The sequence below is a fragment of the Gastrolobium bilobum genome, unplaced genomic scaffold (genome assembly GCF_033153095.1).
Source record: "Gastrolobium bilobum isolate Gb01-03AN ecotype WA unplaced genomic scaffold, APGP_CSIRO_Gbil_v1 utg5873, whole genome shotgun sequence".
Classification (NCBI taxonomy): Eukaryota; Viridiplantae; Streptophyta; class Magnoliopsida; order Fabales; family Fabaceae; genus Gastrolobium; species Gastrolobium bilobum.
In genome coordinates, this window is record NW_026898064.1 from 123,593 (window position 1) to 151,339 (window position 27,747).

The following is a 27,747-nucleotide window of genomic DNA, read 5'->3' on the forward strand; positions in this document are numbered from 1 at the left end:
CTTTGTTTAATATTGGTGCTTTTAAAGCTCTAGGTTTAGATGGATACCCAACAATGTTCTTTCAGAGGAATTGGAATCTGATTAAAACTCAAATCTGCTATCTGGTCTAGCAGATATGTTCTATCGGATCATAATCCAATTATCATAAAGCTGTTTGAAGATTTTAGTGATAATAATAAGAAGCCTTTTAGGTTCTTTGCTGCGTGGCAGGTGCACCAAAATTTTAATGAGTTTCTTAACTCAAATTGGGATCTGAATTTTGACCTCCCATATATGCTTCAAAGACTGATTCCTGAGATTAGTGTTTGGAACAAAAGGGTTTTTGGCAACATTGAGAGGAGGAAAAATATACTGATCAAGAAGATTGCCTATATTCAATGTAGAAGGGAAAATAATGATTCTACATATTTGCATAATATGGAGAACCATTGTCAAGAGCAGCTAGGGAAGGTCCTTCTTGAAGAGGAATTATTTTGGTTTCAAAAATCAAGGCAGAAGTGGATTACTGACGGTGACAGAAATACTAAATTCTATCACCTTAGCACAGTGGTGAGGAGAAATACAAACAAAATTTTTAGATTAAAGAGTGAGGGAGATGCATGGGTAACAAATGCTGCTGATCTTAAAGATATGGCTGTTAACTATTTAAAGGGTCTGTTTACTGATGAAATTCTGGAGAGGAGATGGATCATATCTGCTACTTTATGGCCTAATCTTTCAGTGGTGGATAAGGATTACCTGGACAGGTGCCCAAATGAGCTTGAAATTAAGCAAGCTTTGTTTAATATTGGTGCTTTTAAAGCTCTAGGTTTAGATGGATACCCAACAATGTTCTTTCAGAGGAATTGGAATCTGATTAAAACTCAAATCTGCTATCTGGTCTAGCAGATATGTTCTATCGGATCATAATCCAATTATCATAAAGCTGTTTGAAGATTTTAGTGATAATAATAAGAAGCCTTTTAGGTTCTTTGCTGCGTGGCAGGTGCACCAAAATTTTAATGAGTTTCTTAACTCAAATTGGGATCTGAATTTTGACCTCCCATATATGCTTCAAAGACTGATTCCTGAGATTAGTGTTTGGAACAAAAGGGTTTTTGGCAACATTGAGAGGAGGAAAAATATACTGATCAAGAAGATTGCCTATATTCAATGTAGAAGGGAAAATAATGATTCTACATATTTGCATAATATGGAGAACCATTGTCAAGAGCAGCTAGGGAAGGTCCTTCTTGAAGAGGAATTATTTTGGTTTCAAAAATCAAGGCAGAAGTGGATTACTGACGGTGACAGAAATACTAAATTCTATCACCTTAGCACAGTGGTGAGGAGAAATACAAACAAAATTTTTAGATTAAAGAGTGAGGGAGATGCATGGGTAACAAATGCTGCTGATCTTAAAGATATGGCTGTTAACTATTTAAAGGGTCTGTTTACTGATGAAATTCTGGAGAGGAGATGGATCATATCTGCTACTTTATGGCCTAATCTTTCAGTGGTGGATAAGGATTACCTGGACAGGTGCCCAAATGAGCTTGAAATTAAGCAAGCTTTGTTTAATATTGGTGCTTTTAAAGCTCTAGGTTTAGATGGATACCCAACAATGTTCTTTCAGAGGAATTGGAATCTGATTAAAACTCAAATCTGCTATCTGGTCTAGCAGATATGTTCTATCGGATCATAATCCAATTATCATAAAGCTGTTTGAAGATTTTAGTGATAATAATAAGAAGCCTTTTAGGTTCTTTGCTGCGTGGCAGGTGCACCAAAATTTTAATGAGTTTCTTAACTCAAATTGGGATCTGAATTTTGACCTCCCATATATGCTTCAAAGACTGATTCCTGAGATTAGTGTTTGGAACAAAAGGGTTTTTGGCAACATTGAGAGGAGGAAAAATATACTGATCAAGAAGATTGCCTATATTCAATGTAGAAGGGAAAATAATGATTCTACATATTTGCATAATATGGAGAACCATTGTCAAGAGCAGCTAGGGAAGGTCCTTCTTGAAGAGGAATTATTTTGGTTTCAAAAATCAAGGCAGAAGTGGATTACTGACGGTGACAGAAATACTAAATTCTATCACCTTAGCACAGTGGTGAGGAGAAATACAAACAAAATTTTTAGATTAAAGAGTGAGGGAGATGCATGGGTAACAAATGCTGCTGATCTTAAAGATATGGCTGTTAACTATTTAAAGGGTCTGTTTACTGATGAAATTCTGGAGAGGAGATGGATCATATCTGCTACTTTATGGCCTAATCTTTCAGTGGTGGATAAGGATTACCTGGACAGGTGCCCAAATGAGCTTGAAATTAAGCAAGCTTTGTTTAATATTGGTGCTTTTAAAGCTCTAGGTTTAGATGGATACCCAACAATGTTCTTTCAGAGGAATTGGAATCTGATTAAAACTCAAATCTGCTATCTGGTCTAGCAGATATGTTCTATCGGATCATAATCCAATTATCATAAAGCTGTTTGAAGATTTTAGTGATAATAATAAGAAGCCTTTTAGGTTCTTTGCTGCGTGGCAGGTGCACCAAAATTTTAATGAGTTTCTTAACTCAAATTGGGATCTGAATTTTGACCTCCCATATATGCTTCAAAGACTGATTCCTGAGATTAGTGTTTGGAACAAAAGGGTTTTTGGCAACATTGAGAGGAGGAAAAATATACTGATCAAGAAGATTGCCTATATTCAATGTAGAAGGGAAAATAATGATTCTACATATTTGCATAATATGGAGAACCATTGTCAAGAGCAGCTAGGGAAGGTCCTTCTTGAAGAGGAATTATTTTGGTTTCAAAAATCAAGGCAGAAGTGGATTACTGACGGTGACAGAAATACTAAATTCTATCACCTTAGCACAGTGGTGAGGAGAAATACAAACAAAATTTTTAGATTAAAGAGTGAGGGAGATGCATGGGTAACAAATGCTGCTGATCTTAAAGATATGGCTGTTAACTATTTAAAGGGTCTGTTTACTGATGAAATTCTGGAGAGGAGATGGATCATATCTGCTACTTTATGGCCTAATCTTTCAGTGGTGGATAAGGATTACCTGGACAGGTGCCCAAATGAGCTTGAAATTAAGCAAGCTTTGTTTAATATTGGTGCTTTTAAAGCTCTAGGTTTAGATGGATACCCAACAATGTTCTTTCAGAGGAATTGGAATCTGATTAAAACTCAAATCTGCTCTCTGGTCTAGCAGATATGGAGTTATCCAAATATTCTGGCTTCAATTAATTCTACACTTATGGTGCTCATTCCCAAGGTTCAAAATCCAATCCATATAAGCCAGTTCAGGCCAATTTCTTTGTGCCCTGTGGTGTAAAATAGTTAGTAAACTTATTGTTAGCAGGCTTAAAACAATAATGGAAAAGGTGGTTTCTCTTCCTCAGTCTAGTTTTGTACCTCATCGTCATATTCAGGATAATATTATTGTGGTCTAAGAGTTGGTTCATTCAATGAGGAAAATGAGAGGTAAAATATGTTTTTTGGCAATCAAAGTGGATTTGGAAAAAGCGTATGATCGTCTCAATTGGAAGTTCCTTAGTAATATTTTAATGGAGGTTCAAATTCCTGGTCATCTTTCTGAGTTAATAATGGCTGCTGTAACTTTTCCTAAGACTAGCATTTTATGGAATGGGAACATAACAGATGAATTCCAGCCTAGTAGAGGGGTTAGGCAGGGAGATCCTATATCCCCATACTTGTTTGTTTTAGCTATGGAGAAGCTTTCCCATATTATTCAAACTGCGATGGATGGTAATTTGTGGAAACCAATCAAAACAGGTAAAGGTGGGACGAAAATTTCTCATTTATTATTTGCTGATGACTTAATGCTCTTCTTGGAGGCTAGTGAGGATCAAATCCATATCCTCCTACGCTGTTTGAACTTGTTTGGTGAAATTTCTGGCCAAAAAATCAGTGAACAAAAAACTAGTGTTTATTTTTCTAAAAATACTCCTAGTGAGACTGTTGATAAGATTCTTCAGGTGAGTTGATTCAGCATGGAAGGGTCACTAAAAATTCTTTTGCAAGTGTAGTTGATAGAGCAAAGGAAAGGTTGAGTAACTGGCAATCTAAAACCCTTTCTCAAGTAGGTAGTATCTCAATCTGTTTTATTTTCTTTTCCATATTATCATATGTAGTATGGTATGATCCCGAGAGCTACTTGTAATGAGTTGGAGAAACTTCAAAGGGCATTCATATGTGGTGACTCAGTTAATAAAAAACATATGCATTTTATTGGCTGGGATGCTATCTCAATGCCAAAAATTCAAGGTGGTCTGGGTATTAGGAAACGTACTGTGATGAATGAAACTTTTATTGGGAAAATTGTTTGGAATTTCCTTAATAATCAAGACAAGTTGTGGGTAAAGATTTTGAAAGCTAAATATGGCAATGTTATCAACAGGAAAAAAGCTTTCACTTGGAAGACTGGAAATTCTAATCCCTGGAAAGCCATGTGTGAAGTCTGGCACAAATTGAAGCCTAAACTGATCTGGGAAGTAGGAGATGGATTATCAATCAAGTTTTGGGAAGATAAATGGGTGGCTCATGATAGCAATTTAGCAAGTAAGGCTCTTATTCCTATTCCTCATTCAGAGATTGGAAAGAAAGCCAGAGAGTATGTTACTGATGATGGAATGTGGAACTGTGGGGCTCTTTCAAATTTTCTTCCGGATAGTACTATACAAACAATTAGAAGTATTCTTCCTCCTCAAGGGGATAATAGAGCTAATAGTCTTAGGTGGAATATTAAGGGATCCAGTGAGATAGTTGTCAAGCATTTGTCATGATGGTGAGGATGATAATGAGAATGGAATCTGGTCTATGATTTGGAAATTGAAAGTGCCTAACCGATTTAGTGTTCTCCTCTGGAAGATTGCCCACCATCGGTTGCCTACTAGAAGTATGCTGGCCAGATTAGACATGTCAACTCCAATCTGTCCTCTGTGTCAACTGGATGAAGAAACCATATTGCATACAGCTAGAGATTGCAACAAAATTAAGAGTGTGGCTGGACCTAATTGACCCTATTTTTTATAATATGTTTTTTAGTGCAAATTTGTGTAGCTGGTTGAAGATGAATTTGAAGAATGATGTCTTATTGCGGGCTAATGATCAATGGCCCATCATGTTTGCTGTCACAGTGGCTTGTGCTTGGAGATGGAGAAATGAAATGGTTCATGGTGGGGAGGATAATTGGTTGGCTTATAAGAGTCAAACAATAACTCAGAATGTTCATGAGATCTCTTATGCATGGAGGCAGTGTCAAGTTGGTAGGAATATTAGAAGATCGGTGCACATACCTGTGGTTTGGCAACCTCCGGGAGCTGGCTGGATTAAAATTAACACAGATGGGGCAGCCAAAATAAATGCTGGAGATGTTGCGTGTGGGGGAATCATGAGGGATGAAACTGGTAGATGGATTCAAGGATTTTCCTATCACATAGGTAAGTGTTTAGCCTTTGTAGCTGAACTTTCGGGTGTTCTCAAAGGTCTTGAAATGGCTTGGAACGGGGGTTGGAGACGTTGTTTGTTAGAAAGTGATGCTAGCTCAGTGATCACTTTGCTCACCAAGAGTGGAGGAGCAGCTCGAGAGTCTCGTTTGGTGACTCACATTCGAGCATGATTACAAAAGGATTGGGAGGTGCAGTTGGTTCATGTTTTTAGGGAAAAGCAATGGTTGTGCGGACTGGTTGTCTAAATATCCATTGGAGCACTATTTGGAGAATAATTTTATAGTCTTTGATTCCCCTCCCCTGGGATTTCGCCACTGTATTTGACTGATTTTTCTTTGGTTTGTAATTCTCGTAGGGTGTTTCTGAACTGAGTTTGTGTTTGGGGTCTTTAGCCCCTTCTTATTTACCAAAAAAGAAGAAGACATAAGTGACATAACCATGTTCGCAAATATCAAATGCAACTTATATATAAACATGAATTTTGTAAGATAGTAATGTAAACAATAGTTACCAGTATCATAAAATACACGATACGATTCACATAATACAACACAATTCACAAGTTCATCGATACGTGTTGAGGGTGTATCGGAAAAAAAATTGTATCGGACAATACGTTATATATCGTATGATACTATACTATATCATATATCATACGATACAAAAATAAATCAAAATTTATAATTTTTTATATAAAAAGGAAATAAATATTTTATTTATGATTTAAATTCAAAAAAAAAAATTACAAAAAATATTATTAATAAAGAAAAAAAAGATTTGATTTGTAATTTAAATTCAAAAATTAATATGAAAAACCTGTATTAATAAAAGGAAATAATAAAATATACATATATTTTGTTATATATATTTTTATTTTTTAGGTTTTCGAAATCTCAAAGCCAACATGAATCATAAAAGTAAAGGTATTACCAATTGGAATAATAAGGTAAAAGGACCTAGAATGTTAAACAAGAAATGGGAGATAAGTCAAATATAATAAGGTAAAAGGACCTAGATTGTTAAACAAAAAATGGAAGATAACTCAAATGACTATACTAATGTAGAGAATGATCAATTAATATGTCACTGATAGATTATGATAGTGATAGTAATTACAATATTAGTCTTGATTATTGATGAATAGAAGAATAACCAGTTTGCACTTTAATTACTTATGTATTTTGTTGATTGATTCCTTTTTGGAATTTGAATTTATAAAATATTAAGTATATGAGAAAAGTATTTCTCCAGTCAACGGAGATAATTTTATCTTCAGTGAGCTCAAAACGACGTCGTTTTGGGTTATAAGATTAAAAATTTATAACGATAAAGACTAATATAACCCTGCAATATATTACAATTATAAAACATCTTGATTTCTGTCCCAAAACGAAGTCGTTTTGGGCTCACCGTAGATAACTTATCTCCGTTGACCAGAGAAATCTTTTACCCTAAGTATATTATTATATTTTTGGGAAAAATATTTCTCCAGTCATCAGAGATAGAGTTATCTCCAGTGAGTTCAAAACGACTTCGTTTTGGGGTTATAAGATTAAAAAGTTATAATGATAAAGACTAATATAATCCTGCAATATATTATAATTACAAAAATACCTTGATTTCCGTCCCAAAACAACGTCGTTTTGAGTTCAGCGAAAATAATTTATCTCCATTGATTGAAGAAATCAGTTACCCTATATTTTTATATCTTACAATTCAATATAATTTACAATTTATGATAAAAAAAAATTGACCAAATAATATACAATACGTAAAGATGAACAATTGTAATTATACATTTTTAGGTACATGTTTTTATCACCGGGAACGTATGTGTTGCCCATTGTGTCATATTCATCGTGTATAATGATTCTTCATTTGAAAAAAAAAAATTGGAAAAAGAGGGAGAAAAAAACAAAGTGAATGAGTTATTACCAAATTAACCGGGTTGCCAGTCAATTAATTAAGAAAAAGGTTTATTATAATCATTTTATGAACAAACAGTGGTCCCAGATTTCCCATTGTCACTATCAGGGAAAATTAGCGAAAGTCCCCAACTAGTTGAAGATTTGGTTAACTAGATGTGAAGGGCCCCTGAGGACTGAGGAAGGCCCCACAAAGGGTGCTTGATTGAAGCGATGCTTTGATTTTTTATGTGCGTTGCAACAATTTCAATTTCCACTCTTAATAACAAGTTGATTGGTACTATGAGGATATGGTTTCAGCATAAATATCTTCATTAATCAATGGCAGCCGTATAAATGCACATTGGGTTACAATAATAATTAAGCCCTTTTTTTTTATAAAAAAAAAAACAGAATAAAATTAAAAGGATTATGATCATTCCATAATTATTATTCTTGTTACAGGAATGACACAGATATCAGGATCAGTAGTAAAAAATAAATAAAAATAATTTAACAATTTCTTTAAAAATAAGACAAAAATTCTTAACCACAATCTTCTATTTGTAAAGTAAGCGTGTTTACATTTAAGTGTGGTGGCTCAGTTGGTAGCATGAGGACTGAGTGGTGGGAGAGGACCTCGGTTCGAATCTCACCAACATCATCTAGGGAGGGACATAAGTATTGTAATTCTTGGCCTCCCACCCGAACTCTGGATTAGTCCCAGGCTCAAAGAGTCGAACCCATGAAGATACCGAAAGTTAGTTCTGATTCGCCTCAAAGAAATACTTAAGCCCTTTTTGTAAATATTATTATTATTATTATTATTATTAGCCAAGAAAAAACTGAATACAAAATGCTATGAAGGGAAAAGCATAACTTAGTACGTGAAGGAAAATTCCTCATCTAGAACATTTGTTAGGTTCAAGAGAATTTGGAATTGAGATATTCAAGTAAGTTCCATATACCGAAGAATCAAATTATTTGTAGAAAATTTGAGGATATGAAGTAATATGGACCATCCTTTCAACTATGGGCGCAAACGCCGTTGGTTCTTGGACAGTGCCAAGAATCAAGCACATTGGTTGAGCTACTGGACATTTGTACGTAGTCTTTGTTAATAGTAATGACTTCGTCAATAAATTAAAGAAGATTTTAATTAACCAACTGATAATAATAATAATTTTTTCACAAACACCAATTAGTTAAGAGGAAAAAATAAAACAGTTAAGAGAGAAAGTAGAAGGTAGAGGTAGCTAGTAAAAGAAAAATACTGTTATTACAAAGAAAAATTCTAATATGGTCATCCGTAAATACCATTTTCGTAATAAATTTACAAATTAATTTAATAACATTTGCATTTCTTTATCATTATTATTATCATTATTAAATGATGGTCACCAACAACATATATAATAAATATCCACCGTACCAGATTACATCCAACTCTATTATACAAAATTACTAGAAACCAAAAAGCTATGTGATATTGATAAGAGAAATGAGGTTTTTTTTAATATATGAGAGAAGTAAAATTTTAATAAATTGTATTATATATATCAGGATTATTTTATACCGACGTAAGGTGTAAGTTACACTCTTCATCTTGCTTGTTTATTCTATTTATATTTATTTGTTTTGATTTGTTAGATATATAAGCCGTTAGATGCAAGTAAACTAATGACAAGATTTAAAATAAGAGTTCTTATTCTTATATTAGTGTAAGAATAACAAACCTATATATATCTATATATATATATATGGAAAAATATTTCTACAGCCACTTTAGATAAGGTTATTTACAGCTACCCATTTTTAACTAAGTATGATCGGTCATACTTAGTTATAACAATAAAGCTATTCTTTTTTTTTGTTTCCTCAGACATTGCCGACTGACGTGTCGGAGAGAGAAAATACAATTTTAAAGTATGACCAGTCATACTCAGTGAAAAAAGAGTAACGGTAGACAACCTTATCTAAAGTGGTTGCAGAAATATTTTCTCCATATATATATATATATATATATATATATATATATATATATATATATATATATATATATATATATATATGAGATAGGATCCTTTGACACCGGTGTCAAATTTGAATTTTGACATCTCATCTGAGAGCCATTAAATCAAAAAAGATCAACGACTCTGATTTGTAAGCATGTGACACCATTGATCTTTTTTGATCTAATGGCTCTCAGATGAGGTGTCAAAGGATCCTATATATATATATAAATGTTTTCACTTTATAATTTAGCAATGGAAATCTTAAAAAATGACAGTTTAATGTAATTGATGTCTCTCATATTATAAGAGATAATTTTATTTTCTACACGCTTATAAAAAAATGTGGAGCTCACATATGAAGAGAAGCAAAAAATATATATATAAATCTTATACATTTTTATATATATATATATATAAAAAATTATTTTTTACAGCATAAAAAACACAAAACCTTAGTTTAATTTGGATCAACAACCTTTTTCCAACTTTGATGCATGACTTGACCAAATAAACGAGGGACATGGAAATTGGAAAACTACTCTTATGAGGGAAAATGAGATATATTAGCACCATCAGTGACGTGAGCTAGCTACCCTCCGTTGAAATCTAAAGCTATTGAGCGGTTCTTTTTCTTCATTTAATTAACTAGTTTTTGTTATTAATTATAACAATATTTCGTTGTACTAAATCATGTGACAATCCATCAGTTACTTCAATTCTACGCCACAAACGATAAAAGATAGAGTGTATGTTTTATGCAACGATACTATAAATTGTACTTTCACTCAGTTGTGCATTAATTATTATGTAATTTTACTATGGTTATTATGGGAATCAATTTTTTTATAATAAATATATGATTGGGTAATAGTATGAATTTTTTTACATGAATAATCTATAAAAAATATATTCATGAACATAACACCATTAAATTAGCTATAGGTTTAGCAAAATCATAGATGAGTTATATATTAATAGAATTTTAGTTCTCAGACCATAATTTAAGCAAAGTTAAAAAAAAAAAAAAATTATTAGGTTTAAGTATGATATACAAATATCAAATACTATTGGCACAAGTATTATGGAGCTTGTGTCTTGTAATCAAAGATTTCAAGCTCAAGACATGGAAATGAAAAAAATAATTTGAAAAAGTCGCTCCTTTTATAGAGTTCGATATGAGACTAATATATATATATAGAGATTTATTAATCTTATGTTGCATGAGATAATTATCTCATCAGTGACGGAGCCAAACTAAAAGTGTAGGTGGTGCCAAAAAAATTTAACAAATCAAATTATGAAAATATTTATCGTAATTACACAAATTAATCAAGAAAAAATTTATTATAAATTCTAGCATAGTTATTTAAATTATATATTAAATAATGTCACATAACATTGAAAATTCAAATGAATAATTGTCAATAATTATATAACAAAACAAACATATAAAAAGACACTATCATTTCCGGTAAAAAGAAAAAGCACAAACACCTTCTTAAAAGCACAAAACACCAAACACATTTTTAATAGATTTACAAATTGTAGAGGCAAGCGCCCAAGCCCCAAGTCAAGTAGCCAACTACAACCATTGCTATTTCAGTCAAAGCCTCGCAGGAGCAAGCAAGTTGTGCAATAAGTCAGACGATAAAAGGAGCAAGACATAAGGTTGAGAGAAATCTGATAGCAATTGTAAATCACAAATTAGGACTTTGAAAGTGATCTTAATTTATGGGTTACGTAAAAGGGTTTGACTATTGGGTTTTATTTTTCTGATTGAAAAACATAAATATAATTATATTTATTTAGGTGGTGCCAAATTATAAATTTAATCTTTGTTAATTATAATTAATTATATATTTATATATAATAAGTAAAAGAATTTAAAACCAAGCAGGTGCCAAGCATAAGTGTGGCCAACGGCGGACGTAGGTGGCTGCAAGTGTCTGCACTTGCAAACACAAAGATGGAAGAGAAAAAATAATTCACATGGGTGGATGATTCAAGTCAAGTAAAAAAAAAAAGAAAAAAAAAAAGAAATAGGAAGATCGAAAGAAAAAAAGGTAAAGATATACCCAACCCAACCAACCCCTACAATTAAAAGTTTAAAACTTAAATCTCAGCTCATTGCTTTGTCTCTTCTTCTTTTTTACATAAACCTTATTAGCTCCAAATCTTAATAGATATCAACGATTCCTGAAATTCAATCTTCATCAGGTGGAGGAGAATCACACGGGAATTTTTACTTTTTTTGTGAAACAAAAGTGGCCAACTTTGGATCAAATAGATATCTACAAAGGTGGATTTTTTATCGATTAACCCTTACAATTACTATATTGTACAAATGTCTTTTTGTGGTGTTTATTTTTTTTAATTATCATTATCGATTATTTTCTTAAAACTTTGGTGGATTCACCAAAGCTTTAATTTCGAAGTGAAAGCAAAAATTGGATCATGATCTTTAAAAAAAATTGAAGGCCTCCGAAGTCCCGCTCTAAGTGTGCAGACATAAAAAAAAAAAAATTGGATCCGCCACTGAGTGTATATCTCATGCAATAGAGATAAAATTGTGGGGTCCACTACTTTTTCAAAAAAAGAAAAAAAATAGTGGACCTCACTATTTTTTCTTTGTTGCATGAGATAATTATCTCATGCAACATGAGATAATTATTTCATATATATATATATATATATATAGGGTTCGCTTTTTCCACAGTCAATGTAGATTGTAGATAACTTATCTACATTGAACTCAAAACGACGTCGTTTTGAGGCAAAAATCAAGATATTTTTAAAATTATAATTTATTTTAGAGTTATAATAGTCTTTTACATTATAATTTTTTAATTTTTCAACCCAAAATGACGTCGTTAATGGAGCGAATGTAAATAATTTATCTATTTTCACTGTAAAAACATTAAAGTCATATATATATATATATATATATATATATATATATATATACCCAAATGAATCGTGATTTCAGGGCTCACTTGAGTTTTAAATAAAGTGATATATATATATATACCCAAATGAATCGTGATTTCAGGGCTCACTTGAGTTTTAAATAAAGTGATATTACTAAAGCTAGCTAGCTAGCTGTCTGAGCAAAGGCAACTTATACCAAGATAGGGAATCATTATGGTGGGCATTCAAAGGCAGCACCACCGACTCGTTTTTAGTTTTTAGATTTTCTAATGTAAATAAATATTCTCATATCATAATGTCATACGATGAATTTTATTTATTTATTAAGAGATTAAGGCCGCGATTTCAATAATAAAATTCGTTGAAAAAACAAGAAAATGTTCAAGTTAATTATTGGTATCTGCGAAATACAGTGTTGTAACCACATCCAAGCCAGCGGTAGGCACTGCTTGTTTTTTTTTTACTTATTATATAATTAATTATAATTAACTAAGGTAAAAATTATAATTAGACATAACCTAAATAGAAAATCAAATACTCAATACAAAGTAATAATAAATCATCTAAATGCAAACAAATAATAAGGAACATGTATAGTATAGTATAGTTATTTTTGTGTTTTACCTTTTTTTATTTTTTATCCTATATTTTTTTTTCTGCTTTATTCTAATCAGTTATGTTATTTATTCTTACTCCTATTATTTTAAAAAAGAAAGACTTCTAAAATTAATCACAAAAATGTTTACTTGACCTATTTCAAAATATGGGCCCAATTAAACCAAATAAACACATTTAAAAATAGGAAAAAAGGTTTGTCCTTTTAAAGGACACAAGGTTGTATCCTTTTAGTTTTTGACACTATATCTTATCTGTAAAACATAGTTATAATATGAAAAATTAATTTTTTTTTCTATTTGCTTAGTCACTTCAGCTGACGTGGAGAGAGAGAAAAAACTATTTTTCATATTATAACTATGTTTTACTACTATGTCTTACCAGTAAGACATAGTGTTAAAAACTAAAAGGATATAATTTGTGTCCTTTAAAAGAACAAACACTTAACCCTTGAAAGTAATAATCATGAAACCAAATGAATAACAGGACTATAATTATGGAATATGAAGGTCCATTGAACTATTGTGTTTTGGGTTATTGAACACAAAAATAGTCAAAAACCTAATTCTCAAATGTGAGAACTTTCCTTCGTGTATATAATTATATAAGTAATTATAAGCCCTAGCTAAAATTGTAAGTTGACCTAGCTAAAATTGTAACAGTGGTAACAGATAAAGATATGGAGCTGCTTTCCGTGTATGACTAGATAACATATTTCTTTCTTCTTAATTTCTTCTTCTTCTTTCATATTTTTCCAATTGAGGTTTTCTTCTAACCTTTTTTTCCTATTCACACTCACCACCCAGAACCCAGCCATTCTGCGACAAGGCACGATGTTTCGTTCCTTTCTTCAAGATTTTACGGATACCTGTTCTTGGAATATGCATTGGTAATTATATTGTCTGTTGGGGAAAAAATTGATTTATATTTTTGAACCTTATAAAAGTGAAACTTTTTGTCTTTGCTGATCATAATTGTTTATTGGGTGTTTCTAACATGAGTGAAATTTACGCCCCCTTTTATTAACAACTTTTTTTTTGTGGTTGTAATTATTGATTTTATTTCTTTTTAAAAAATTGAGTGTTGTTTTACGTTTACCTTTTTTTTAAAAAAAATTATTTTAATGTAGAGCTACAATTGCTATTGGTAATGGAATTGAATTGTTTATTGGTGTTATTTGTATTTTATTTCACAACAAGAATGTGAATTTTGGTTATTAATTAGTGGAAACTGTTAAAGAGAAAAATCAATGAAGATATATGTATATATATATGGAGTATGAAAATTCCTTATACGTATCCATTAACAACTTCTTCTTTTTTTGTATTTTTAAATATCTAAACACTAATTAAATGATTTATGTGGATCCAATGTCATTTAAATGATTTTAGACATTTGTCGCTGATTATTCCATGTTTCTTTTTTATTGTGAAGTTTGTTGTCCCTTAGGGGTGTTCATCAATCGATCCAAACCGATTCAAACTGCGGTGACCGAACCGAAAAATCGATAACCGAATAAACTGAAAAATTAAAATCTAAAAAAAAAAGCCGCAAATTTTAATTGGATTGGATTGATTTTCGGATTGGCTCATGAAAACCGATCTGATCCAATATATATTAATTCCCTTCTATCTACTTGGACCTTTCCCAATCATACCCTAAAAATTTTTAAACCCAAAACCTATTAACATATCAACTAAACCCAAGGAAAAACCTAGTCACATCTTATCAACAAAATTCCATTCATGTAGAGCTTCGTATGTCATTGCTAAAAAAAAAACTATATTATCGTTTAATGATACTTTTGTATTTAAAAATAAAATAAAATTACAAAGCCAATATATAAAAAAAGATGTTATTTGCACAATAATCACGAAACAAATTTTAGGATTTTTCAAAAAATCAAAAATCGATCCAATCCAAACCGAAAAAAATTGGATTGGATCAGATCGGATTTGAAAAAAAATCAAAACCGAATGGATGATTACTTGATCAAACCGAAGGAATTGGATCAGATGATTTTTGCTTCCAAAACCGATCTAATCCAGACCGCGAACACCTCTATAATGTCCCTCTATGTTAATGTTCTTCACAGGTCACGACTAGGGGTATAAATGGGCCAAGTTAAGTCAAATTTTGGCTTTGATAGCCTAAGCCTATGTAAAATATTTAGAATTTATACTGACTTATTAGCCTATTAAATACTTGATTTATGGCCTGCCATATTATACAAAACTAAAAAAACTGAATACGACTTTTAAGGCCTACCAAGTTGCAAACTAATGTTTGTAGGCCCAAATCAAATTAAAATATAAAAAATAAAAAAATTTATTCACAAAGACCACATGAAATCAATTTTCATTAACATCACATGAAATAAGCTTTCATTAACATCACATGAAATAATATTATCAAAGATCATATGAAAATGTGCATAAAAATCATATGAAAATTTCATATTTGTATATATAATTTGCACTTTCTTTACTAATTTTATTTTATATTATATTCTAAATTTTAAATTAATAACTATTATTTGTTAAAATAACATCGATCCTATTACTTTGAAAATTTTAAGTAAATTTTTTTCCTAATAGATTTGTGTAATTATGAATTTTTTTGATAATTTGATATGTCGAATTTTTTTGCCCGGCTAAAATTAAATCCTGGCTCTGCCACTGGCCAAATTCATTTCCATATCTAACGTTTGAGGATGGTCCCTTCTAGCAACAATTCGTCAATTTGACATGTATCATGAAATTATAGAATAATTAGTTTCTAATTTCTATCCTCCGTTATGAAAAATAACATAGTGCTACTTTTAAGTTAAAATTGAAAAAAGATTTAAAAATTATTTGATAATTGTATAAAATTGTTTTGATGATTTGAAGAAGGGAAGATAAAAATCTATTGTTATGATGAATTATTAGGGTAGAGGATAAAATTTATAAATACATATTTAGAATAAGGATAAAATTGTGAAATAAATATAAGAGCTCTAAGTGCCTATTTGAATCCTCTAGTTTTCAATTTATCTTCTCCTTATAAGTAGAAACTAGGCCAAACAGATTTTATTAAAAACTATTATAATAAAAAACTCTTTTTTTTTATGCTCTTATTAGCTTTTATTGAATTGTGTGTTTTTTAAATGAAGAGTCACAAAAAGAGGGAGAAACTTTTCTTGAAATGTTATCAAACAACTTTTAGCTTTTTTTTAAACTCACTTTTTTTAACTTTAGCTTAAAAGTAATTTCAAACTTAAAAAAAAAAAATCCAAAATCTGACATACGTTTTAAGAAAAAGCTCCTCCAGGAACTTTTAACTTTTAACATTTTTCTTCATTATAATTTTTTTTATAATAAGAACTTGATCTGGATAAAAATACAATAAGGCCATAAAAGGTCAAAGCCCAGAAACATACAGGCCCGATGAAACGCTCAATAACTCCATCGCGTGTAAAGACCTATAGGCGTGATGACTTCATTGCGCCTAACCACCTTAAATAACTTAAACATTAAGGAAAAACCCTATAAAACCAAGATCCATTGCGCGATAAGCCAATACACGTGAGACAGCTCGAACTTACCACTACTCTGAAGTCACACCAAGATTCATTTCAGAAAATATTGGGAAAAAAATTCTTTGGTTCAAACACCGTTTGCAAGCTGTGCTGAATCTCAAACAAATAGAACATAAACTTATGGGATTAACGTTAGTTTCGTAGAGGAGATAAAGTTATCTCTTGCAATTCCAAAATGACATTGTTTTAGGATTTGAAAAAAAATACATGATAAAAAAGAAATTAAAATTAATTTAATACCTTTTTTTTCTTCCCTAAACTCCAAAATAATATCATTTTGAGATTGTTAAAGAAAATTTTATCTCTTGTTACATGAGAAACACTTTTCCAATAAATTGTTAGTCTCAAACTCTCAATTTCAAATGAAAAAAACTTATTTCTCTCCCAAGCCTAATGGATCAATGACATCTTTCTCCTCCTTGGAGCATCTCTTCTCTAGAACTTCCATTAAAAAAAAAAGAACATTTTTATTGTTTTTTCCTTATTATTGTAGACTTATTATCTTATATGTTTATTCATTTTTAAAAAATAAAAAATATTACCTTTTATACCAAAATGTATAAGTCCCCTTTTCATTATAATAATGTGTTTTTTTACAATAAACGTGCCATTTTGTTATAAAGGCATGCAAACCACACTGCTTGTAGAATGGTTACATATTTATGGCATCAATTTTCCAATAAAATGAGACAATTTAAGGACCATTAGTTTTTTTTATAAATCAAATAATAGTATAGAGAAATTTTATAAAAAAAATTTAAATATAAATGACAATTGACCCGTTGAAACGACAATTCCTGTAAACAATGTTGTTTGGCATCTTGTCTTCTTTACTTTTCTTTCGTTGTCTAGACCATGTGAACCAATATGGTATGAAGCAGGTCAGAAAATGAATCAATCAATATCACAATCTTTTCCTTTTTCTTTCTATTTTTTGTGTTAAAGAGAAAGAAAAGTATCAAAACAAAAGAAGACCATTTCTAGTTATCCAAATGGCTTTTCCTAATACGACCAGCTATAGACAAGCATGCCTATGGTTTCATGCGTTAAGATTTAGGGTTGTAGTGTTGTATAAGACGTGATAGTATAAACTTATACAATATGTTATGATATTTTCAGTTATTTGATGTATAAGTGACAAAGAGATGACAGTCACATTAGATGCAGGGAAAAGCTTTTTTCTTTTTTAAATAGAAAAATGAAAAAAGTGAAAGAAAAAATTTAAAAATTAATTACTGTTTAATACTCTATTATATAATAGTCATGATTTTTTTTAAAATATTGGGGATTTTATTTTTACAAAAATTAATTTATTTTTTGGACATACTGATCAATAGATTTTTATAAAAATAATATCATATGATATTATAGAAGAATTATATAATTTCTTTATTAAAGGGTATTTTTGTCAAAAATATTTATTTTTATCCTATATAGTATTATACAGTACATTACCAAATATTAGATAATATTATCTTATACAATACATTATCTTTAACAATATCATGACAAACGTTGAATAATATTAAAATTTAATCAGGTCTTATACAATCAGGCCTTATACTATCAGATCTTATACTATCAAGCTTTATCATATACTATGTACCAAACATGCCCTTAACGTCCACTTCAATTATGTTTGGTTTATTAATTCTGAATGTTGATGTACAAATAACATAAGTTGCACAAATGTTACACTAATAATTGTATATGACTAGAGTGTTGCTATTCTTATTTCTTATGTTCATAATTTACACACTTCTCATGTTTCTTGTATTTTCTCAAGGTCACGGAGTAAAATTGTATCCCTTTTTTTCTTTGAAGAAAAAAGATCACTCACCCAAATAAATATACAAGTTAAATGAAGATGTGAAATAAAAGAGAGAAGTTTATTGAAATTTAATGTAAAAAATCAAATGAAACTACTCAAGACTAAATTACTTGTATAATGGCAAAATATTTCTAATAAATGATAATATTCTCCTACTTATCAATCAGCTTCGTGATGCTTTGTACATATGTAATCTCTTAATTATTATCAAACGTTCTCAAGGTAAGAACTATTAAAATTACTAGGGTTTGATATGATGGGTGTTTGTCTAATACATTACTTTGATGACAGAATAGCCCATGGATGGTATCATTACCATCTAGCAGGTAAGTAACCACGTTCAAGGATAAACGCACGCCTCACAAATGAAGTGGAGATAGTCATCTTAAGCTAAAACGAGTGAATTATTAGTAAAATTCTCTTCTTTCATCCATAGAGATAGCAATTCCCCCCCCCCCCCCCCTAAATTTTTAGTATTTAAATACTTTTTCAACAATCAACGTTCAACAAAGTGAACAAACTATTCATTTTTTTATTGTTTTTTTCAGACCGACAGGAGAAGAGGTTGTACATTGCAGTAGCACATACTCCGCACTTCAATAATTTTTTTGTGCGCTCTTTGTCGAGAAAAGTTTGTGTTTGAGGAGCACAAAAATTCAGTGATTCTCCTTTGTATTTCCACACAAATTTTTTCACTTTATTCCTTTCTTTCATTTTTTATTTTCATCTATGTACTGCATTTTTCAAAGGGGATCACTGAATTTTTGTACTCCTGGAGCACAAAAACTTTTCTCCTCTTTGTGATAGTGCAAGACTCCACCAATGATGAAAGACAAGTTTGATTTTTCCCTCCAGTTAGCAACAGAAGACCATAACAAGAAAAGAGAAAATCTTAGATGTACTGTTTTTCCATTTTTTTTAAGGGTAGTGGGGAAATAGTAGGGATTGCAATATAACAGATGAAAAGTTTATAGATTTAATGTTTCTCGCGTTGTAGAAGATAAATTTATCTATTACATATATACAAAAATGAGAAAGGTCCACACGTGAAGAGAGAGAAAGAGAAGACATGGATCCCACACACTTTTATGTATGTATGAGATAAATTTATCTTTTGCAACAAGAAAAAAAATAAATCCGAAGTTTTTATATATATATATATATATATATATTATGGAGATATAATTTTCTCATTTTGCATGAGACACATAAAAAAATATGTGAGACCCATTCAGAATAAAAGAAAAAGAAAATAAATGAGTTACATCCACTTTTTTGTATTCACATGAGAAATAATATTTACATATATATTTAACATCCTGTTAAGCCTTCATAATTACAAAACAGATCCTACAAAATCTTTAATCACACTACAGAATGAGCTATGATTGAGGTCAAAAGTATCACCAAAGGCATCCATAACAAATGATCAAATCTAATACTTAGGTAGCGTTTAGTAGATGTGTTAAAACGAGACGTAAAATAATATATGAATTATATTTTATGTTTGATGGTAAGCAGCTACCTATGTCATAAGATACTTAAAGCCCTATTAGATGGAGGGCAAACTCATGCAGCATGGACAAAAGAACTGAGTGTAACCAGAAACTCAGTAAAAATCCCAAAATGTGAGAGAACACTAAGTGAAAGGACACTGGTATATATCTCAACAGTTTTATAAAGAGATAATCAGAAGAAATCATGCAACATTATTTAAGAAAAATACAAGTTGGTATCACATCAAGCATATACCCAAATTCGGGTTGAAGAAATTTACAAGAGAAATCCCCATGCCTGAGAACATCATGTGTCCCATGTATATGGAACTGACCAAGCTTACCTCTATAAATTCTCATCTAAAAATCTTAACTCTTAAGCCTCTTATGGTGATTAGGTTAACGGGATCAATGTCGGATTACCTGCAGGGTACCTTTGTCTACGGGGCCTTCTGGTTGTCTTACCCCAACCTGTTAGGCTTGTATCCTCCAATGCCACTTCTATGTTATTAAGCTGTTGGATAAGAGGGGTGCAAGTTTCAATGGTTGTCACTGGTGGCGTGGGAGAGGGGGTAACCTGCGCCCGGCGCCTCCCCCGGCCACAGCCATTCCTAGAAGAGCTTCTCCTTGTTAATCCCGAATGCCACGAATGACCTGTTGCTCTCATAAGCCCTCCAAATGTCTGAAGATCTTCTGTCACTTCATGCCTTGATAAAGAAGCAAGGCCTGGAAGGATGTCCCTTTGGAAGTCCCTCCTCTGCCTCCCTCTCCTTGCTGGCCCCTTTCGCGTCCGTGTAGGCAACAAAGTTGTTGTTTCTTCCACTCTGAAGTTTTCTGGAACAAGAGGCTTTGGCATGTAGTCTTCTTCCTTGGTTTGTGTCAGTTTCAGTGTCATGAACTCAAAGTAATCCATTCCTTCAGATGAACACTCCTGATTATCCTCACCAACTTTTTCCCTCGAAATACCACCCTTGCACTCGAGATTATCTTTAAATGAGGAAACTATATCCACAAACCAGTTTAGCGGGTCCACCATTATTGGACTTTCTGATGGATTACTGATCACACCATCCACTTGATCACAGGAAAGAGATGACAAGACAACAATGATCTCGGCCGCATTTCTCATAAGTTCATCCTGTGGCCGTTCAACTGTATCTTGTAAGTCCTGTGGTGATGCTAGAGAAGTTTCAAGCTGCTTTTCTTCAGGAACAGCAGCATCCTCCTCTGTCTCGGGAACAGCAGGGATTTCTAGATCTATTTCTGCCTTCATTACTACACTTGCAGTTGGAATAGTTGTGAAAGATACTTCATCCTCAGATTCCTCACTCATACTCAAGTTCAGATCAATTTGATTTCTAGACTCTGCTTTCGTTGTAGGAGATCTTGTCTTACCAACAACAGCTTCAGTGACTGGTTCTTTGTCCAACTCAAGAACAGCAGCATCACAAGGCAAGTTAATATCAAGTACCTGATTTTTCTGATTATTTTCCACTGCTTCTACGTCAGATGGACTAGGAGTTGACACAGAGGGAGAAGTGATTGAAGATAACTCCTTCTTGGGAGAAAAATGAGGCATATCAAATATGGGAACACCAAGAATTTTCTTATGACTGGAGCTTTTACTTACCTCAGTCCTCCTTGGTTCAGTATTATTAGAACACAAAACCGAAGTGTGCATAGATTTTCCGCAAGGCCCCTTTCCAGTTTCATCTTTGTTGGACAATGAAGCAACATGGAAAGATTTTGACTGTCCTGCAGTAATGCCTCTATCAGTATTTTGTACTTCATTCTTACAAGTTGTCTTCGTTCTAAGCCAAGGCAACACTGCAAGATGCTCCTCATGCTTCTGTTCTCCATCCATTATCCCAACACCTGACTGGGGAAATAAGTTGTTGGATGAACCATTTGAAAGCAGCACATTCAAGTCAATTTCTTTTCCAGACTTCATGTCATTGCAATTTGAATTTGAACCCTTATAGTATATTGATGAACCATTGTTGATGAAATGTTCGGGAATTATCTTACCATTGTGATTGAGATGGTCATAGCTAATTGAAGAGATGTTCATTGATGGTTCCACGGACCCAGATGAAGATCCAGGGTAAAATCCGTTTTGTATAGGTACATCACAACGAGAACCTAGGTTAGGCTTGGAATTGATATTTAAAGGCCAGCTATCTTCAAACATCCCCTTACTTTGATGTGACTGGGAACTCCTACTCAAGACACCAGATGCATTAAGACCCGGAGGTGTCTGAACTGACATTAACTTCTGGATTTGGCTGCTACTTGCCATTTCCCAAGAAGAAGCAGAATGAGACCAAGACTTGGATAAATCAGATGAAGGAGCAATTGCAAAAAGACCAGGTCTATGTACAGGTACCACAGCCTCAGTAAGCTTATTGATGGAGTATTCATGACTTCTTTCACCAAAATGTAAATCACTAACTGTCTTTTCCCTCCACGTATCTGTCTTGCTTCGACCAGTTAGATAATCGGATGCAGGTTCATGAGCTTTGCAAAGTGCATCTTGCACTGTTTGGGAAGACAAAAACGATTTCTCCAGTTTGAGGACTTGAGGAAGGGGTTGTAGATTGCTTTTAGCTTGCCCTGCCAACATTAGAAACACAATTGTCATGGCACAATTTTAATAATACGTCATTATCAATAATACTTGATTGTAGCCAGATAATCAGAAAGGAAAGTATACTCCAAAACAAAAGGAAAAGATACACAAAGGAAATGGCTTTCCTAAATTCTAGTTGGGGCAAAAAGATTTATAAATCAGTTTATTAACATGAAACAAGAAGAAAGGCAACAACGAGTATAGTAATCCATCAGCTCTAACACGTACTAACAAAATCCAAGTTTTATAGTTTTTCCTGTCTCTTGTATGAGCTCATTATAAAAGAATCACAATAAGACATACTAAATTCATTATCAGCTTTTTCTTAAACACTAATTTTTCTATCAGTTCTCTTAGAAAAATATCTGATGGTCAAATGCAAAATAAAAATACCTAGCTTAAAAAAACTTCATTTTTGGGAGGGAGGGGGTGAAAGGAAAAAAAAAAGAAATGAAGCAACTCTATAAGAAGTCTAACCTGCCTCAGCCCACTCTTTTCCACTCCCATTCTTCTCCAAATATCCATTATTTTGAGCCCAACTGTCAGTTCCATGACGTGAGTTGAGTAAATGTTCCCTGGATAAACCAAAAAATTGTGACTGGTGTTTGGCAGTGGCAGAGAGATCCGAGCATTCGGTTGCCCCTTGACCAGGATTATGGCTCAGAATATGTGTATATGGAGAATCGCTTGTTTCTTCTACTTGAACAGGTTCATTTAAGTCAGCCAAACCATTTCTTCTCCTTAATGATTGCTCAGATCTTGAAGTGTCCTCCTGGGTACCAGTCTTCCCACCATTGCAGCAAAAATGTTTTATATCACCATCCTTTCCATTTTTACAATTTTTATCAGGAAGAAATAATGTTGGACCACTTATCTTTTCATCGCTAAGCTTTTCACTTTCCTCGGTATCAATGTACTCATCAGCAGGGAGCTGAAGGTCAAACATTTTTCTCCTCACCTTTGAGGGTCTGGACTCAAGCACCTCAACATCTTTTGAACTACCCCCATTTGGGGATGAAATTGGACCAGCTTGCATGCTGATTCCTTTAATAGAACCCACAGGAGAATGAATACCCTCAGTACCTGAAACAGATGTTTTGGCACAAGTAGAATTTCCTACAGGAAAGCCAGAAATATGCCATTTTTGGCCATCTTCAGCTGTTATTTGGGATGACAACGGAGCTGTGGAAAATGATGCCTCAACAGGTATCTGATTTCTGTGCAATTCTTTCCTTTTAAATTCATTCATCATATCCCTTTGTATTCTGTATAAACGGTGGAGTTCATAGACCTGCTTGACAATACATAGTTTAAATATATCAATAGGTTCACCAATCTTGATGTACAAAAAGATATTAAGCTTACTGCTTAACAAGACCATCACTTGAACCATGTTACAAGAAAACTGTACATCTAAAACTGAGTAAACTTAATATTGCAGCAAAATAGTGATGATTAAGTTACGAACTACTCAGCTGCAGTAGTTCCTGCTGCAGCAATTGAAAAATGTGACATTTTAAAACAAGGAACTCTAAAGAAGCGTGAATAACAAAATTCAAGACCTAGAAAAAAAACCTATCTTTAATTTTAAATTGACAAATAAGACTCAATTCTAAAACACCCCACCCACACCATACATACTATTTCTGCTACAGGACAAGGGATAAAAAGAAAGTTAGAAACTGAAACCTTCATACCTGATTCTTAAATATGGCCTCATGCTCAAGCATCATCCGCTTCACAGCATCCTTATTATACACTGAACATGCATCTGCGGTAGCACTTGGCAGATAATTATTATAGTGCTTTCCATTTGTCAATGTTTTATCCACATAAAATAGGGGCCAGCCACAACTGCTAGAGTCCTCATTAAGATCTCTCATTGAGTAATATCCTGGCAGATTCTGGACTTTGGTTCCCATTCCTGATAATTGACCAAAGTTATATGTAAGTATTCTAGTACAAATTAACAATTACTAACGTTGTACAGCATCACATACCACAACACAATCTACAAAGAGCTGTCAAATAACTGGATAACAGAAATTTAAACTTAATGACATGACATATGGCAAGCTAGCACAAAGATGATCATACCCAGAAATTACTTGAATGGTTAAGGAAACTTCTCAATACACAAAATGAACATAGTACGGATTATTAGATTTTGAGCGCTTTGTGGTGTCCCCTTAAAATTGAGAGTGAAAAAAATCATTAATAAGCTTTATATGAAAAGTTGTATGATAAACCCATCACCCTAGTGTTAAGGGGATTCCAAACTGACTTGTAACGAAAAATCCACCCCACCCCCTTCACTCCCTCCCCTATACTTGTTCCCAATGCTCCTCGTATACGCACATGTAAAAGTCGCAGTTATGACATTTTCCTTTATATTTTATGCAATATAAAGTTGAAATTTCATTTGAACATATACACAACTTATATATAAGATACCAATTTATTGACACCAAAGCCTCTAAATGCATGATAATAAATACCCTACTTGCACCAAGTTACGTGGAATACAACATGAATATAAACTTTTATCTTAAAAGCAAATGTGTAAGTACTTCAAGCAACATAGGAAGGGAATGACATGCATTTAAGAAAGGATTTAATTAGAAAAAAGAATTCCATGTTAGCTTCCTAAACACGAATTTAACACCAAGCACTTGAGAAAATTAAACCGAGATACTCTTTATGGCATGTAAACAACATCTCTTGCTGCGTAAAAAAATTAGGTGCAAGAAGAAAAAAAAAATCCTTACAATTATCAAATATTTTAACTAAAAAAAACACAGCTACACTAGCTACCAATGAAAATTCACAACTCCCATATTCAGAAGTATCAGAAAACTAACACACAACATATATGTGCCAAATTCTAATTGTAGTAGGATATAACAATTACAACTGAAGACTACCATAACAGGTAGAGAATTCAAGAAATTTACCAAAACTTTGGGGGCTGGGGATGATAAGAAATACAAGAAACATCCTTAAAGATAGGATTTTAGATCACTGAATGCTTAAATTTATTACTGTTACACTACAAGTGCTTAATCTGGCATGTTAAAGGACCGCAAGAAAGGGGATCATTATTATTGCTATGACAAACTGACAACCAATTCCGTCTGATATTACGGGGTTGAGGGCCAATATATCCCAAGTAAACCCCATCCGCCAACAAGCTGCTAAAGACGCACTAATAACCTTTAAGCCTATACTAATGCACCGATCAGAACATATAAAATGGCCTTACTTTCATAGTAATTAATTGCGCTGCAACAGCGATGCAAGCCGCGCTGCAAGAAACTGCACCGCGCTGCACCAGAATGCAATAGCGGCCATTGTGATCCCATTTGCGACCAAATCGCGACCATATTGCCATCATAAGGCAAAATGTCAATTTGGTCCTAAATATAAATGTGTAACAGAAATTCTTTAAGGGTTTATTAGTCTATCTGCGTCTTTCTCTGTCACTTATGCTATCTTTGCCTTTAAAAAATGTTTCTTTTTGTCATTATTTCTATCATATATCTATTCCGCTATTTCCTCAACCCGCTATAGCGCTATAGTATTTTTCGGGGTTGGCCGCGATATGCCGCAATCCGCATTTGATAACTTTGCTTACTTTATCCAACTTAGAAATGCTTCATAACATAAAGTATAAATGTTGTTAGCATATTCCAATATTTTTGTTGTTTCTCGCTTTGACAAAGAATACCAGTGGACAACTCAGACACATGAACACACATTTATATGCTAGTGACTTATCATTTCATGGCAGTAATAACCACAGCCGTTGAAAAACATGCCAAAGAATTACGGACAAAGTTTACAAATTCATTCATTACCCAATCAAAGCAAACAACAGCTTAAAAATACTCATAAAAGCAGCACAACGCAAATGATTCTAATAAATCTAAGCAAAGTAGATGAATTTCTATAATACAAATTTTATCTATGCTTTCAACTGCCCAGAACCATTCATACATCTCCAATTAATATTGGGCATGAGGAATTTCCAAAATCTATGCAAAGAGTTCCTGCGTTTCAAAAGTACACAACATAGGCTCATAATGGAAATGAGAAATATCTGGAGTAGTGGAGCAGTTACAAACCAAGAACAGCATAAATTCATCCACAATATGAGGGAACACAGTTTCTTCACTCCAATTCTGAGTCAAAGGGACTAAATAAAGGAACGAATGAATGACAAAATCTAATTAAACAGATCCAATACAACAATTATCTAAAAGAACCCAACAGCGGATGCTTTCAACCAGAAGAAGCATTTGAAATACTAAAATTCAACATCAGAAAATTCCATCAACAAAATTCAAAGTAAAATAATAATAATAATAATAATAATTAAGAAAAAGAAAGAGTTATGTTAAGGAGTTCATTGGAATAACCCCCCAAAGAACAGGAACCAAAGAATTTCATCGTACTGAAAACAGAACCAGATATAAAATACTAAAAGTCTAAAACCAAAATTATCAAAATCATAAAGTAAAATATATACAAATTAAAATATTGAGAGAGAGAGAGGAGTATAAGTAAAATTACCTCACACCCACATCCTCTGAGCACCTCCGCTTAAGAATCCCACATGGATTCTACCATTCAAGGCACCAACAACTTCAGAGAAAATAAAAATTGAGAACCTTTAGGACTTGCACTATGTGAAGCCAAAAAAGGTACCTAGAACTAAAACCAATAATAATAATAATTATTATTATTATTATAGGACAAACAACAAAGTGGGTATTGTAGCAACACCATTGAAGGAGCTTAGATCGTCATCAGGTTGAAGAAAAGGAGGAGATTTCGATCTGCTGGGCCAGCCCCTCCTTCCTCTCTCTCTCTCTCTCTCTCTCAAAAACACACACAAATAGAAGAAGAAAAATGAAGCATTTTTTTTAGAGAGAGAAAGATTTTTAAAGAGAGAGAGATCCCAGATAAGAAATCTTCACACAAACAAACGACCTTCTAAGAACAGTGACATGAAATTTGTCAACATCCGGTCTCTTTTTATTCTCTGCTTTTTCATCACTCCTCTCTTCCTTCCTTTACCATTTACATAAAAATAAAATAAAATAAATATGTTTTCTAGAATATCATAAACAAATGGGCAATTCTAGATTCTCTCCACCCTCCTTGCTTTTCGCTGCTCTCTTATCAATTATCAATAATGTTACTAAAGGTAACTGATAATAATCTCATAATAAATATTCTTATTATTAATTTTATATAAATACATATTTTATTAT

The 27,747-nt window shown here is 32.5% G+C and overlaps 1 protein-coding gene across 1 annotated transcript; it reads right to left on the minus strand.

The window, feature by feature from the left end:
* Positions 1–19,938: 19,938 nt before the first annotated feature.
* Positions 19,939–27,330, minus strand: LOC133312490 (uncharacterized). The gene is made up of 4 exons (XM_061513690.1): positions 27,044–27,330; positions 24,169–24,395; positions 22,949–23,762; positions 19,939–22,455 (listed from the first exon to the last, which is right to left on the minus strand). Exons 2-4 carry the CDS (start codon positions 24,391–24,393, stop codon positions 20,237–20,239), a joined length of 3,258 nt encoding a protein of 1,085 aa, XP_061369674.1. The 5' UTR covers positions 24,394–24,395; positions 27,044–27,330; the 3' UTR covers positions 19,939–20,236.
* Positions 27,331–27,747: the final 417 nt, after the last annotated feature.